General features: G+C 41.0%; 1 protein-coding gene across 2 annotated transcripts in view; it reads right to left on the reverse strand.

The window, feature by feature from the left end:
- Positions 1-17377, reverse strand: part of TM7SF3 (transmembrane 7 superfamily member 3) — a 45301-nt gene that overhangs the window by 18489 nt on the left and 9435 nt on the right. For both annotated transcript variants that reach the window (XM_045288474.1, XM_045288475.1), the window contains 4 exons: positions 13800-13954; positions 8133-8283; positions 4959-5079; positions 3888-4059 (listed from right to left, as the gene is read on the reverse strand). In XM_045288474.1, coding sequence (XP_045144409.1) covers positions 3888-4059; positions 4959-5079; positions 8133-8283; positions 13800-13954 — 599 coding nt within the window. The remainder of the gene's footprint in view (positions 1-3887; positions 4060-4958; positions 5080-8132; positions 8284-13799; positions 13955-17377) is intronic.

The following is a 17377-nucleotide window of genomic DNA, read 5'->3' on the forward strand; positions in this document are numbered from 1 at the left end:
GGCAAAGTCTAATCTCTAAAATCAATAGAAAAACTTTACCACTTCAATAACATGTAGAAATAATAATAGCTGAAGTATGAATGCTTTCTCTGTGCCTAGGCCTTTTTAAGTACTTGGCTTACTAAATCCTCCTTACCAACTCCATTAGGCAGGTAGTACTATTGTTTCCCCTATTAGAGAGCCAAAAAACTAAGACAAGAAATTAAGAAACTTGCTCAAGATCACATAACTAGTACAGTAACTCCCTCTCAAGTGTGTTTGGAAAGTGTGAAGTATAAAGGCCTGGGGCAAGGTGAGGAAGAGGTTGAGAGTATCTATGACAGCTCCAAACCCAAACTTAACTCACTGCCACCATATCACTTCTGACTGACCGTGAACCTACAGAGCAGAGCAGAACTGCTCCTGTGGGTTCCAAGCAACTGGTGGTTTTGAACTGCTGACCTTGCAGTTAGTAGTCCAGTGCATAACTCACCATGCCACCAAGGATTCCAGTATCGAAGATAACAGTCTAAGGAGTCTAGGTTTGTCAAACCCAGAATTATTCAGAAAAACTACGTCAGCTTCTCCTTAGGAATCACTGATTTTATTCCTGGAAACTGTTTTCCACTTGGCTGCAAACCTGCATCTGACCTACTGAGGAAATCTTCTGGTGAAACAAATTCAGAAAGCAAAGAAAGTGCTTCATTACTTTAAATAGCAGAGCCCACTATAGCCTCCAGAGTTGCCCTTCTTAGAGTTTGCTCATGCTGCCTCCTTAGTCTTTGGGAGATTAGGAGTAGACTTTTATACGTGCCTGTTGACTTTCTCATATTTTTTTGCAGAATGCATCATGTTATCTACTTGCTTTGAACCATGTATTAAAAAAATTTAAGCATAAGATGTTATCTTCATATTTTACTACTATTAAAGCAGCATTATACTGTGTATTACGATACTTTATCATCTTCTATAATTTTTCTGTGGGTCTAATATTCTTTCAATAGAGAGAACACCAACCCTCCCACCCTCTGTAAAAATAAAGGGAGGGAACAAGGAGGAGCAAGAATTTAAACAGACACTTCACCAAAGAAGATAGCCAGATAGCTAACAAACACATGAAAATATGTCATAATCCTCAGCCTTTAGAGCAGCGGTTCTCAACCTCTGGGTCACGACCCCTTTGGGGGTCAAACGACCCTTTCACAGGGGTTGCCCGATTCATAACAGTAGCAAAATGACAGTTATGAAGTAGCAACGGAAATAATTTTATGGTTGGGGGGTCACCACCACATGAGGAACTGTATTAAAAGGTCGCGGCATGAGGAAAGTTGAGAACCACTTCTTTGAGATGCCAACTGAAACTACAGTGAGATACTATCTCATTTTGACAATAATGATACTGATTTAAAAAATGCTGGCGGGGTTGTGGGGACACGGGGACTCTCGTATACTGCTGGTCTCTAAACACGAAACCCTGCTAGAGTCAATGCTGACTCATAATAATCCTGTAGGACAGGGTAGAACTGCCCTTGTCAGTTTCCAAGACAGTAACTCTTTACAGGGGTAGAAAGCCCCATCTCTCTTCCATGGAGTGGCTGGTGGTTTTATACTGCTGTCCTTATGGTTAGCAGCCCAAGGTGTAAACACTGTGCCACCACCAGGGCTATACATTGCTGGTAGGATTGCAACATGGTACAATCACTATCAAAATGGTATGGTACTTCGTCAGAGAGCTAGAAATTGGAATACTGTATGATCCAGCGATCCACTCTGAGGTATGCATCCTACAGAAATAGCAGTAACATGAACATATCTAAGAATGCCCATGTTTATTGCAGCATTATTCACAATAGCAAAAAGATGAAAGAACCTAAGTGTGCACAATGGATGAGTGAATACACAAAATGTGGTAGATAAATACAATGGAATGCTATGTAACAATAAAGAATAATGCTTCTGGGGGGCATATTATGCTGATTTTGAAAAAGTCAATCACACAAGGGCAAATATTGTATGACATCACTTTTATAGAAAGAACAGGTCTACATACCGAGAGCAACACTCTTTGATGGTTACCAGGCATGAGAGCGAGAACAACTTACTAGATAGTAGACATGTTAACACGGGTGAAGGAAAAGGCCACAAATAACATGGGCATAGTCAGCAAAATGTGACCAAAGTAAGGAAGGCTCTGAGACGGGCCTAAGAATATGGGTCAACTACAGTAAATGCTAGGAGCCCCGGTGGCGTCGTGGATTACACATGGGGCGGCGAACCTTCAGGTCAGCAGTTTGAACTCACCAGGTGCTCACCAGGAGAAGGAGTCAGCTTTCCACTCCTGTAACGATTGACTCCTCAGAAACCCACAGGGGCAACTGTCCTGTACACTTGTTACACATCAGAACTGACCAGTGGCAGTGGGTCTGTTTGCTGTGCTATGCAAATACCATAACATAAACAATTCTGATCAAGAATACTGACAACCAACAATTTGAGTATACGCAGGCAAATATGTACACTCAGATTTTTGGGTTGTTAGTACTCTTGATCAGAATTGTAAATGTTGTACCATAGATACGGGAGCTCTGTGGCATGGTAGTTACATGTTGGGCTGCAAAATGCAGGAACATCACAAGCCAATGGGTGCAAAGTCTTGTGGATCCAGTGGTGGTGAAAGCATCTCGGCGCTGCCGTGGGTCTCCACGTGGCTCCTCCATCTCGCCAAGTGTCTTGCCAGCAGGAAGGTTAAGCAGAGAAAGAGAGTGTGTGTCCTGCTTCCAGGTAGAAAGAGAGGAAGTTCCCAGAATCCTCATGAGAAGGCCACGGCCACAAGGAGGCATGATCAGCCTGTGATCTAGAATCTACTTCTACACTTATCAAGCTGACATGAAATTATGTAACCACCACACCTTTCTCCTGTGTGAGGCAGACTACCAAAAGAAACTCCACTTTTGTAAGCTGCTAAGTAACTTGCCCTTCCCTCCCTCCCATCTCAAAAAACCTGCCCGTTCTCCCTCCCCTTATGGGAAAGTCTCTGCTGATGATTAATTTTAGAATGTACTCCCATGTTCCCAGGTTCTGGACACTACAATTGATTTAGATTATTCTTCAATATATTGTTTGTTCTGATTCAATATTGTTCCCTTGGATGTTGTAATCTGAATGGTGTAGTTAATTTTGTTATGGCAACCAGGATGTTGTAATCAATGTTGGTATTGTTTCTTTTATGATAAGAAATGTACCTTGTAATGCATGCTTACTCTTCTTGAAGTTACAATTAATCCATTAATTTTGCTTCCTGCTTCGGTTCGTGCTGGATTGAACCCTAGACAGGTGATAAATGAGTTTTTCCGCCTTAATGATGGACTGAGATGTGGACTTGGGACTGCAATCAAAGAATTGCTTTTAGATTCTAGCAGTCTGGTTATAACCGAATAAAGGGTCTTCTAAATCATCAAGACATTATAGTGGCTGTCACTTATTCGAATTCACAACATGTGAAATGATTGGTGTTTTGTTTTGTTTTTTTTGCTTTGACAAGCAAAAAAATGGTGTAGTTAATTTACACCAAAAAAAAAAAATACAGCTGCACATCGGCTGTATTTGTGGAGCAAGGGTGGGGAACAGTGGGATGACCGGCCCACTACTGCGAGGAGAGACCAACCTTGTAGCTAGTAGCCAAATGCGTAACCCACTATGCCACCAGGGGTCTGTAGAACTGGGGAAGGCAATATAAAGGCATATATGTGCTTGTAAATAGAACTTAACAAAACAAATACAGCTCTTCAACCGTCAAATCACTGGCAAAAACTCCCAAAATGATAAATAAAAGCAAATAAAATGATGACTCAAGAAGGAGCACAAGGGCATCCCGACCTGGACGCTCCAGGCATATGAACAAGATTTACCTTGATAGCATTGGCCTTCACCTGAGACACTTCGGCCATCCTCTGCAGGTGCGTCAGCAACACCTGCTCACTGAGGTCATTCTCAGGCAGGAAATACTGATAGACATCGTATCGCAACCTCCACCTAGAGTCCTGGCCCGTCTCAAGGTCACATGGTGGGGGGTCTGCGCCTCTAAAGTACAAAACTGAACATAAGTCTCTTGTGGTGGAAGTCCCATGTACAGAAAGGAGCCAAAGCTCCAGTTTTGTGCTCTTGCAATAGCTGAAATTTAACAGTCATCTCTTGCAGAGCCGGGATTGGGGAGAGGCAGCGTGGCCAAATGTTCAAACTCTGATGTCAGCCAAGCCTAGTGGCAAAGGCCAGCTTTGCCATTTGTTAGAGGTGTGCAAGTGAGCAAGTCACGTACCATCAACCACCATTAGAGAATCTCTGGAAAACAAGAACCATCGCCAATTTCTCATAAAATTATGGCAGGTAAATGGCAAAGAGTAAACAGCCCTCAGTGCCACGGATGATGCACAACCAGTTGCTGTCAAGTTGATTCGGACTCAGGGCACCACCACGTATGTCTGATTAGAACTGTGCCCCACACAGTTTCCCATGGCTAATTTTTCTTCAGAAGTAGATGGCCAGGCCTTTCTTCTGCTGCACTTGTGAGTGGACTCAAACCACCAAGCTTTCAGTTAACTAAAGGAGCACTCAAATGTTAGCTATCATTAATATTAAAGTAAAAGTCAAGGCAGGGCTTTTGTCAAAATAATAAAACCCTTATAAATATACAAAAGTGTTCCAGGGTGTAGAATGCTTTCTCTATCTAAAAAAATTCTTTATAGTAAGTCCTCTAAGACTTAAGCCTCTGGGTATTCAAATAATGAAGTTCATGAAAATGGAGGTGGAAAATAATAATTGTGAATGAGAACACAGATATTAGTAATAATGTTTAAATTATACCAATTCAAAACTGATAAAAAAGACACTATTTCATTTTATTAAGCAAGACTTATAGCTTTTGCGAGAGTTCCCCAGGATCTCCATAATAGTTACTCACATATGATCAAAAACAGACATACCTTGCATAGCCTAGGTTTGCTGGGGCAAATTTGATGATCGTTTCAAAGAAATTATACTCCAAGTAAATGTTAGGATCAATATCTAAATCAAACTCTAAATTACAGCCGCCAGGAATAGGATCTAGAAAAAATAATAATAATAACAAGTTACTGGCCATAACTCTTTGAAGTCCAAATCATACTTACAAAAATAAACCAGTAAGCTTACAAGAACTTCCAGTTAAAAGTCCTCAAGACTTCTAGTCTTAACAAAAGGAGGTTAAAGTGAATAAAGTTAACTGAAGTTCAGAGTTCAAGAGCCAGGGTCAAACACAACCAGTTCTGTAAGGAAAGGAAAGATTCAAAGCTTTTTGAGTCTGGCCGTCAGTTTCAACTACTTATGGGCAGCTGTATACAATATGTAAATGAATACACATGACTGTACTCAAAAAAACTCTTTATGTACAAAGACAGGCAGAGTGCTGGATTTAGCCCCTGGTCTGTCATTGGCCAGCCACTGCTTCAGAGTAAGAAGGTAAGAAGAGATGCCTAAGCTGGAGTCTGCGAATGGGCTTCAGGATCTCCGAGGACACCCCGCAATTATGTCAAATGATTGAATTGTGCATTTCCGAGGAAGAGAAGTGTTTATTAGGTTTTGTGTCTCCAAAAAAGCGCAAGCACAAATAAATTGAAGAGAGAAACAGTGGCAAAGATAAAAGAAGCTCCTTGGGTACTAGAGAAAGGGGTGTCCATTTATCATACACTGCTTCCACCCACAGGTCTAGTCTGTGAGTATACGCAAAGAGTGAAAAAAAGAGACCCCAAGACTCCCATCATTTTATAGAAGAAGCCTGGGTATTGAATGAAAAAACAAAATAAAGCAGGAGCACTTTGTGTACATGCACAATGTAGCTAGAGCAGCTTTTCTTTTCTTGTTAGAAATCCTACCTGTGACATTTAAAAGGACGGTGAAGCCTAAAGGAGTCATTTGACATTAATTCGCTTGCCTCCACATGAAGAATTATACATGGTACACTGATGTGAAGATGTGAATGAGACAGACCAGGGTAAACCAACTTAAAGACTGCTCAGATCACAACTTTGTGCACTCATATAATCATTCCCACAGTTGGCTCTTAGTTTCCACAAATTATTGGATTTCTGATGGTTGACTTCCCCTGGCCAAAGTTGGAATGGAAAATAGGCAGTGCGGATATAAGTTCAAAATCATGTGGAATCATCTTCAAAATGCTGTGAAGCTTCTTTCACACTCCTTTTCCTGCATTTTCAAATAGCTATGGTGGCTTAGAAAATCATATGCACTCTAATTGAACCTGTGTTCATAATTTTGCTTGGTACACAGGATTCTGTGTACCAAATTAGAGATACTATGGTTTTTCCCATGTACGTATTACTTTGCTACAGATAACACTTTTGTTCCTCAAAACATTTTTGTTCCTCAACCTTCGTAACTTTTTAGGTTCTACCTCTTTTATGAGCCATTGTTCCCTCATCTTAGCTTTACCACCAGACCTTAAAAGCAGTCTAAATTTCCTCACTCATCCTCTTCAATCTCTGTATTCTAGTTATCATCCATATTGCTCCACTAAAAATGACTCTCGTGACAGGTCACCACTGACTCCTAATTGTCCTGTCGTGCAGGTAATTTCAGTCCCATCTCTTGATCTCTCTCGCTGCAGTGCACTATGTACTATTTACCACTCCTTGCTAACGCACAGCCCTGGATCACCCCTTACCATTGGTTCACTTCGTAGCCTTGGGGCTCTTCTCGGCAGTTTGTATCTCCCAAAACAGTCTCTGCCATACGGCAGGCCTACAAAAGCACCTGCTTTTACTCTTTCCCCTAAACTTATAACTAAACTCACAGACAAGCATCCATTTAGTGTTGACTCTATACCTAACTCACCCCTCCACTCCAGGTCTCTAACTTAAACTACGAGGCATTTCAATCTGGATGTCCAATGGGAATCTCAGATTAGGCCCTAATGTGAAATTGCTTGCTTCCCATACCAATTCCCCAAACATTTAGCCACCACAAGCCTGTCCCTGTGCCTGGTTGGCACAGCCTCTCCCAGCTCTGCTTCATAAGGTTTTCAGCGGCTCCTTCCTCCAAAGTGGGGAGCTGAGGCCTTCTGACGACTGATGAAAAACCGATGCAGTTCGATTGTGGTGCTGGTGAAGAACACTGAAGATACCACAGACCACTACAAGGGCACACCACTCCATCTTGGAGGAAGTTCAGCCAGAATGCTCCTTAGAAGCAAGGATGGCTTACATATTTTTGGACCTGTGGTCAGGAGACATCAGTCCCTGGGGGAGGACATCAAGCTTGGTAAAGTGGAAGGGAAGCAAGAGAGAGGAAGGCCCTCAGCAAGATGGACTGACACAGTGGCTGCAACCATGGACCTGACCACTGGAACATTGGGAGGCTGGCGCAGGGTCAGGCGACGTTTCGTTCTGGGGTACACTGGGCTGCTGTACATTGTCACTGACTCCATGCACCTCACCACAGCAACAGCATAGTCCCATTGCCCCAGCGTGAAGTCTGGGTCCCACCTAACAATTCTGCCTTCCAAACATCTCAGCCCATCCCTTCTTCTCCATCTCTCTTCTTGAGATTCAGATCTTCATTTCTCACTTTAAAAGGTGTGATGACAGCTGATTCTGCCCGACCCTTTCCAACCCACCTCATGCTGCCTTTAGAGTTTGTTTTGTGATAAAGCAGATTGCATCACTTCTCTGCTTAAAAACTCTGTGCTTCCCCTGGGAACCCACAGAACAATGAAAATCTCAGATGGTGGACAAGGTACTTCACATGCTAGTTCCATCCAAGCCCACACAATCTTCACTATCCCAATAGACCGTTCCTCTCCCACGCCTCCATGACAATGCTTCCTCTGCCTCCTAAGGCTAGGACATCAAGCTAAAGGGTTACGGATTATGTCTTCTCTTTCTGTTACTTCTCCAAGGGATCCGTAAGTGTTTTTTATAAGGAATAAATGAATTCTCTTAGTCTCTACCTAGGCTTACAGTCATCATGCTAATTCTCCATCTTACTTTTAAACCCTGATTCAATAAATTACACTTATAATAGGTGGTTTTATAATTCTCAAATTTCATCAGCATGTCCCATATTTTGCATCTTTCTAGAAAGGAATGGAGAAGTTTACTTACCTCTTTCTGAGTAGGAGAGTGGAACAGCTATATTTTGGACAGGCTCAGCATCTGCAGATTCTAAGTACCATATGCACATACTCTGCTCTGGTCTAAGAATGAATACCAGTCCTACGTCAGTACCTGTTCCTGAAGTACTGGGAAGGAGAGTCTGTAGTCAGGGGGGGAAAAAAAAAAATAATATATATATATATACACATACATACATACATATATCATGAAAGAGTTGAGCATGATATTTAAATTCCAGAGTGAGTCTAATATGCATATTTCATTCTAGATCTTCTCAAAATGAAAGGGGGGGAACCCCACAAACAAACAGACATTTCTCTTAGATAATGTAAAGTTTTTGCTTTTTTCACCTAGTCTATGTGCATGGGACCAGACATACATGCAGATGAATTGCTTAGCACGCAACCTTTGCCCAGCAACATCAGCTGCACAGCGAAATCCCCAAGCTTTTCTATTTCACAGAATTAAGATGGATGGGCTGTATCAAATATTAAGAGCCCTGGTGGTGCAGTGGATAAGGTACTCTGCTGCTAACCAAAAGGTCAGTAGTTTGAACCCACCATGTCTACCAAGATAGAGCATGAGCCTGGCCCCAAGGCAATGACATAATAAAGAAAAAATTATACTATGTGATAAGTGCTTATATATGCAGACGTCATGGAACTATCCACAGAATCACAGTAATAAGCATATGCCTCAGCCCAAAGTTTCTTTTGACTCTTTGTAATTCTTCCTCAGAAAAACCTCCCCTCTATAGCTTCCTTCCTCCATCTGCTTGAAAAATATTTCAAACAATAAAGAGCTAAGGGGTATAGGACTCAGAATAAGAAAAGGGGCCAGAGAGTTTTCCTTTCAAATTTTTATTATTATGAATAAAGTGAGGATTTATAGAGCAGATCTATCATTTTTTCCATTCAATAACTTTAAACAATTCATCAAACCTCCCTAAGACGCGCCCTCTTTCCCCATCCACCCCCTTACTTGATCTCCCACTTGTAGTATAAGGAGCCCTGGCAGTGTCGTGGTTACACATCGGGCTGTGGTCCCAAGGGCAGCAGTTCAAAGGTCACAGGCCACCCTCAGGAGACAGTACTGGAAACTCACAGGGGCAGTTCTACTGGTCTTACGGGGTCACTATGCGTCAGAATCGACTCTAGCATTGAGTATATTGTAGTGCATTATCTTCCCCTCCCTCAATTAATACCGGTCTACCCTCGAGCTTATTGCTCCTTCTTCCCTTCCACCACTGCTAACCATTATAAGTGGCTTCTTTTGGTAAGGAAAATCTTTCCTTTTTCAAAAAAAATAACAGGGGTTTCATAGAGTATGTGCCCTTTTGTGTTTGACTATCTTCATTCAGCATAATACCGGTATTGTATGAGGAACAGAAGGATTTCTCTTAAGTTGTCTCCCCAAAATATGTACCAGACTTAGCTGCTTAAGAGTGACTATACAATAGGTGATCAGCGAAAGTAGGTCAGAGGTTATTCTCCTTAACATCAGCCATCTATAGTGGCTAGACTATTAGTCTGACTCACCGTAAATAAGACCCACTCCCTTCTGATAAGGATAGTGGTGGTTTGTTTACTTGCAGGAGATACCAGAGAGGGCAAACCTGCCCAAGGATGACCAAGGTTAGATAGTCATTATCAGCTGTCTAGATCAAGCAGACACCATTGTTTATCCCACAACAAATGTGGGCACACCCCTAGGTCATCCCCCTCCTATTGATTGTATTGCCTATGTCGTTACCCCTCCCTGTGACTCAGGTTATTGTCTGCTATCAGGGGACTTGCATGCCTCCCAGAATAGTAGTTGTCTGTTTTATTATATGAGACATCAGAGTGATCAAACTTGTTCTAGAATGAATTGTATTGCCCCTTTCTGTGATGTATGACTCTGTAATCAGATCCCCCTAAAGAGATATGATGCGTGACTAGCAATAAATAATGAGGCTCCCTGGTTCTCGGGAGGGTGGCTGGAGAAGGTGACTAAGGAGGACGAAGCAGTGGCTTCTTCTCTGACGACTAAGCCCCCTCCACGAGGACCATCAAGCCTAGCTGAGGTGAGCAATGCTACCATGAATTGCGTCTGACTCCATTACTTGACTCCATCCTTAACTCTCATGCTATGACTTTACTATAATCTCTACTTATTATCGCTGTACAATTGCGCCTACCGAACCTGTGATGTTTTGTGGGGTCCCCTCTTCCCTTTAACCCCACAGTATTGTCCAAATCCATCTGTCATGCGGTGTTCGTTTTATTCTTCTTTAATGATCGTAGTATTCCACTGTACAAACGTATGTACCTAAGTTTATGTATCCATTCTCCCACCGGTGGACACTGAAGTTGTTTCCATCTTCTTGCTACTCTGAGTAGTGAGCGCTGTGATAAGCATGGGTGTACACAGAGCTGTTCACGCTGTGCTCCTTATTTCTGTAGGGAATATAGCAAGGAACACAATTGCTGAGTCATGGGGTGTTTCTATTCTGAGCTGCTGGAGGAAACTGCATACTGCCTTCTACAATAGTTGTGCAGTTTTAGTCTTTCCAACAATTTATGAGGGTTCCCGTCTATGCACACTTCCTCTAGTTCCTTTAGTCTTGTTTTGTTTTCAGTTCTGTGGTGAAGTGGTATCTCATCATTGTTTTGACTTGCACCTCTCAGAAAGCAAATGACCTTGAGCATTTCTGTATGTCTGTTAGCTACTTGAATGTCTTCTTCGGTAAACTCTTTGTTCACATCCTCCACTCATTTTTTAATTGGGCGATCCACCTTTTTCTTGCTGAGGTGTTACCGTTTTCTATAGATTTTTTTGCCTTTTAATGTTTTTTACAATATGCCACTGCCAATAATGTGTTCCCAGTCTGTGAATTTTCTTTTAGTGAAATTGCCTGGTGCACGTTTTCTTATTTTTAGAAAGTCCCAGTCTTAGACTCTGTCTTCTGTTGTGCATGTATGTTTCCATGTTTGAGCGTGTGTTTGAACCGTGAATTAGGGCCCCTACGCTTATGCCTATTTTTTCATTGATGGTTTTTATCATTCTGGGGTTTATATTCAGGTTTTAATCCATCATAAGTTGTTTATGTATATGGTAGTAAGGTATGGGTCTTGCAAATAGAATCCAATTTTGCCTCACTCATTATTAAAGAGGTATTTTTTACTGTCCTTTGTCAAAAAATTAGTTTTCTGAAGGTAGATGGATTTATTTCTGGGTTCTCTATTTTGTTCCGCGGTCTACATATTTCTCATTGTACCAGTACTAGCCTGGTTTGACTATCATGGTTGTGTGGCAAGTTTTGAGAATGGAAAATCTTTTGAGGTGCTTTGCTTATCCTGGGTGATTAGCTTTTTCATCTCTTTAGAGAATGATTTTGGGATCTAGATCAAGAAATACATTATAACACAGGGCTTTTTACTCCTATAAACAATTATAGGCTGAGAAACCCATAGGGGCACTTCTACCCTACCCTATAGCATTGCTATGATTTGGAATCAAGTCAATGGCAGGGAGTTTTAGATTCTGGGTTTGAGTTTTGTATAGTATTGACATTTTTACAATGTTAAGCCTTCCTATCCAGGAACATGGTATCTTATTCCATTTATGTGGGTCTCTTGGGTTTTTGTAATGTTCTTTGTACAAGTCTTTTGTTTCTCTGGTTAGATTTCCTAAGTATTGCATCTTTCAGGAAGCTATTGCAAACGGTATTGTTTTCTTGATTTCTTTTTCAGAGCTTTATTTGTTAATATATAGGAATCCATTGGTTTTTATATAAGGATCATGTATCCTGCCACATTGTAGAGTCTACCCATTAGTTCCAACAAGGTCTTGTGAGTCTTTGGAGTTTTCTACTTATAGAATCAGATCATCTACACAGGTTTACTTCTTTGCCAATTTAGATGCCTTTGATTTCTTTTTGTTGTCTAATAGCTAACAGACTTCTAGCACAACATTGAACAAGAGTGGTATTAAAGGGAATCATTGTATTCTCATTCACAAAGGGAATGCTTTCAGTATCCCCCCATTTAGTGACAATATTGGCCATTGGTTTTGCACAAATCCCCTTTATTATGTTAAGGAATTGCCTTTCTATTCTTATTTTGTTGAATGTTTTTATCAGGAATGGGTGTTAGCTTTTGTCAAATGCCTTATCTGCATCAATTGATATGATCATGTGGCTTTTTTTCCCCTTCACTAACATGGTAGATTACATTGACTGTTTTTGTAATGTTGAAGAACCATCCTTACAACACCTGGAATGAATCTCACTTGGTCATGGTGTGTTTTATTATTATTATTATTATTATTTCTGCTGGCTAAGGTTCTGTTGAGAATTTCTGCAGCTATGCATATAAGGGAAGCTAGTCTGTACTTTTCTACTCTGGTGATGTCTTTTCCAGGTCAGTACAAGCACGATGCTTGCCCATAAAATGAATGTAGGACTTTGCCACACTGTTTACATTCTACAATAGTCTGAGTAGAATTGGTGCCAGCTCTTCTTTAGTCTTTGTAGGATTTCCCAGTGAAGCCATCTGACCCTGGAATTTTTTTTGGTGGGGGGGTTTTAATGACCAGTTCAGTCCTTCTTTGTGATGGGTCTGTTCAGTGTTCTTACATGTGTCGGTCTTAGGTAGGTAATGTGTTTCTAGAAATTTGCCCAGTTCTTCTAAGTTTCCAAATTTGCTGGTACATCACAGTATTGTTTTATTTTTTTAACTTCAGTTCATTCTGTTGTGGTGTCATGATGGCATCCATTTTGATTCTTAGTCATAATATCTGCATCTTGTTTTTCTTTTCCTTCATTTGGTTTGCCAGTGCTGTCAATTTTGTTAATCATTTCAAAGACCCAACTTCTACTCTATTGATTATTGCTTTTGTTGTCTGTCCATTTATTTCTGCTCTAATCTTTATTAACATGAGGTATAATGTACATTTCTTTAACTTCTTTCTTTATTAACATGAGGTACAATGTACATTTCTTTAATTTCTTTACTAACACGAGGTACAATGTACATTTCTTTAATTTCTTTCTTTATTAACACGAGGTACAATGTACATTTCTTTAATTTCTTTATTAACATGAGGTACAATGTACATTTCTTTAATTTGTTTCTTTATTAACACGAGGTACAATGTACATTTCTTTAATTTCTTCCAGGTTTCTTCTGGAACATAGCAAGTAAAAGTCATCAAGGTCCCACTAGATCATTGGTTCCCAAATATATTGGGGGAGAAATTACCTGGTGGCCCCCTAACAATTAAAAACTTTTGTAGTATAGCCTACAATCCAGGATAAAGTATAGAAATCTGCTTTTGCAGTACCCTCCTAAGCCATTCCAATATCCCTCAAGAGGCAAAATCACCCACTTTGGGAAACACTATACTACAGTTTAAAAAAAATAAAAACTAAAGGAAATGATAAAGAAAGCTTAAACTGAGATGAGACAGCACAGAGGACAGTTCCCCCAAACCCAGCACTACTAATCCCTCTTTAAATCAGAGGCTGTTGTGCTCAAGGGAGCCCCCAGTCTCAACAGTTAACTTAGCAAAGCAAAAATCTTTTTTGTTGTTTAAAGATTTGAGTCTTAAACATAAACAATGTTTATACCAAATACAAGTCCCAAATATATGGAAATAAGTCTTTGTATTTACCTTAGAAAAAGACACCGTTGTATTCTGATACTGCGAATGTATTTGAAAAATAAGAAAAGTTGCGTTGATGGAAATGTGACGCAAAATAGCTTCCTCTGGGAAGGGCCTGCTGAGCTTGAAGTATGTAAATTTTCCCAAAGAAAATTCAAGAAGACCTGTAAAGGAAGAAGTTTTTTCATTATGACATTTGTACCTATAACTGTGATGTGTAGAAACCACATGGGTACACACACATTTAATCCCTAGAAAACCACCTGAAGTAAATATTAGGCCTACCCCTATATTTTATATACAGTTGAGGATGTAAATCCTAAAGAGGTGAAGCATCCCACCCAGTCACTCAGCTAGTGGAACTGTAAACTAATGAGAAAACGTAGTAAAAAGAAATGAACATTTTCAGCAATGAGGGCCCTCAGGGTGCCCAGCAGTCAGGTCCAGAAATGTCCCCACTCTGGTAGCACACAGCACAATTCTATTCAAAGCAATGTCTGCCAATATAAGGACTACCACCCCACAGGGGCTATCATCAATCAGGACTGGCATTAAAGATCAATGCTGGTATTAAAGATACTTGCAGTATCTTATAGTAAATTCTGAGTCAGCACAGACTGGAGAGATTGAGCTAGCTGCCAATTCCAACCCTCCATGTACCAGCTGGGCAAATGACTTAACTCCCTTGAGCATCACTTGTCTCATTAGTCAAATGTGGATTGTATTACCTAGCAGGCTAGAATGACCATCAGCATTAGACTGTGCCTGTGTCAGGTGCTTTACAAACAGTCATGAACCACAGGCATGTGGGAAAAGGATTTTTTTAAAAAGGGATTCAAGTTCAAAATCCACATGAAAGTGAGTGTATAACAAGAACAGTTTTCAACACCTCATCCAGTTCTCTCCCATTTGGAGACTGGCTGCCTTGGTCTGGTTGTGTTTCACTCACTTACCCAATGTGTGCATGATTGTGTTTTTTTTTCCTCAACTGCACATCCGTATTTTCATTTTCCAACCTCATTCTCAATTCATTCAGTGAGAATGTTTTTCCCTGTGTTATCCTGGATTACCCACTGCACCCGATCCTTAGCCTAGTTAGTACATCTCTGCATAAAAAGCACAAGAACTCCTAGCATTACTGCATAAGCACCATCAGGGATGCAAACCTAAAACAAACAAAACAACTATTAGAATCTAATACGAATGGAAAGGTGTTGATAAAGGAAAGGTTATAATTCACCCAAGTCCCATAGTGAAACTATCATGTTTCATTTTAGAAGAAAATTAGAGCTAGTAGGTGATAACAGAAAACCCTCCACAGAATAAATAGTTTAATACTATCTGGATGATTAAAAAAAGTGGGGAGGGCTGTTAGGAATGGTCAAATTGAGGGAAGAAAGCCGAACAAAACCCATTGTATTAGTCTAGGTACTTTGGAGAAACAAATCCACAGCAACTCACGTATAAGAGAGAGTTTTATGTAAAGAAAAGGTGCATCACGAAAACATCCCAACCCAATGCTGCCCAAGCCCACAAGTCCAATATTAACCCTTTACCCCAACACCAGTCCACAAAGTCCTCCACCTCACAAAACAGAGGCAATGATGCCGACTGCAGGAGGAAAGCTGAGTCCGTGAATGTGTAAGCATCTCAGCACTGGCAAGGGTCTCCACACGGCTGCTCCAGCACCCAGGGCTGCATCGGGATAGATCCATGCGGCTTCTCCTTGGGGATGTCTTGTAGGAAATCCATCTTGCAAGCTGAAGCAGAGAACTGCTAAGGCAGCTGCACCCGATGCAACCATCACAAAACAAGAGACCCGAGAACTAGAAAGGCGAGGCTTCACCACCCATTTATCCCTCTGCCTTTCAACCAGCACCACATGTGATTATCGGCCAGGCTGGCACAATTAACTAACTCACCCATCAATAGTGAAAGAATCAGAATAATGGTTAGTTGTTACAATCCCCCCCACCAAAAAAACCCTGTGAAGTTAATTGTTACATTCATGATATAAGGTTTTTGAAAGTTGGCCGTGTAAAATACATATTGGCAGTAACAATTTAATTTCTAAAAGCCCAGACAGAATTCTAATGGTTGTGACAAGGATAAATGAAGATGGTACTTCTCCCTTTTTTTGGCAACCAGCACAAAGCTCCAGTCAAAACAGGCAGAGTGTTGGGGTAACAGAATATGGGTGGGGGCGCCTAGAAATTGTGCTATTTGAGAGGTTTTGTATTTGTTTAATACAATAAATAGTTTTATATTTTTTCATTTTTCCAATCATCGTGATTATCTCAGGGAGTCAAATTATACATAAATTTAAACGGATGTCAGTAAATAGCACTAAAAATGTTTCATATATTGCACTTAAATTTGGTCTCATCTATCCTCTATACTCCATGTCTTAAAACTATCCACACCCCACTCCCGGTACCAAAAAAAACCAAAAAACTAACCACAAATTCTAGCCTGTCCCATTAAGACCAGTCTGTTTTTCTGGAAATCAGATGTTTTCCTTCCTTTAATTGTCCAAAGACTTCATATTCAACTCAGTTGCGATCCTGACTTTTCTAATTCATACCATTTTCCCCCTTTTCTCCATATCCCCTACTCAATAAATAAGAGTATTTATTGCACACTTATGGATCAGTCACTGGCTCTTGGGTATCCTGAAGCACCTGGCACACGTCAGCTCATCACGGCAGTCAACCCACCCCTGCCATGGAGTCATTCAGAGTGATCCTGCAGAGCAGAGACGGGCAGCTCCTTGACGTTTCTGAGGCTGTATAGAGACAGGCAGCCTCGTCTTTTTCAGCTAGAGCAGCAGGTGGGTTCACACCTCCAACTAATATTTGGCAACCCAATACCTACCCCAGATTAGCCAACACTTAAATAATTGTCACAACTTTGCCCTGAAGCACCATGTTGTCCTGTTTTGATAATCCTATCTCTCACAACATTGCTCTTTAATCAAATGCCACACCAATGTCTTTAAAAGCCCTGAAAATGGGATGCAGCCATCAACTAGTGATGTCTTTGTGATAAACGTCTTAATCTTCCCTTAACTTAGCAACACTTGGAAGACCTGATGCGAAAGAGTGGGGTGGGGTTGAAACCCACAGCCCATCTGTAGACAATTGGACATCCCCTCACAGAAGGGTCACAAGGAAGGAACAAGTCAGCCAGGGTGCAGTAAAGCACTGATGAAAAACACAACATTCCTCTAGTTCTTTAATGTCCCGTCCCCCCCCATCATGACCCAGTTCAACCTTACAAATCCAGCTAAACCAGACATATACACTGGTACTGATAAGAGCTCACAACACATGGAATCCAGGACAGATAAACCCCTCAAGAACAGTAATGGGAGTAGCAATACCATGAGGGTAGGGGAAAGGTTGGGGGAAACAGTGGAAAAAGGGGGAACCGATCACAATGATCAACATATACCACCACCACCCCCCACCACCCCTGACGAACAACAGAAATGTGGGTGAAGGGAGACAGCAGACGGTGTAAGATATAAAAATAACAATTATTTATAATTTATCAAGGTTTCACAAGAGTGGGAGGGTGGAGGAGAG

This window comes from Echinops telfairi, unplaced genomic scaffold (assembly GCF_000313985.2).
Source record: "Echinops telfairi isolate 266 unplaced genomic scaffold, ASM31398v2 ScPeMD7_21;HRSCAF=78, whole genome shotgun sequence".
NCBI lineage: Eukaryota > Metazoa > Chordata > Mammalia > Afrosoricida > Tenrecidae > Echinops > Echinops telfairi.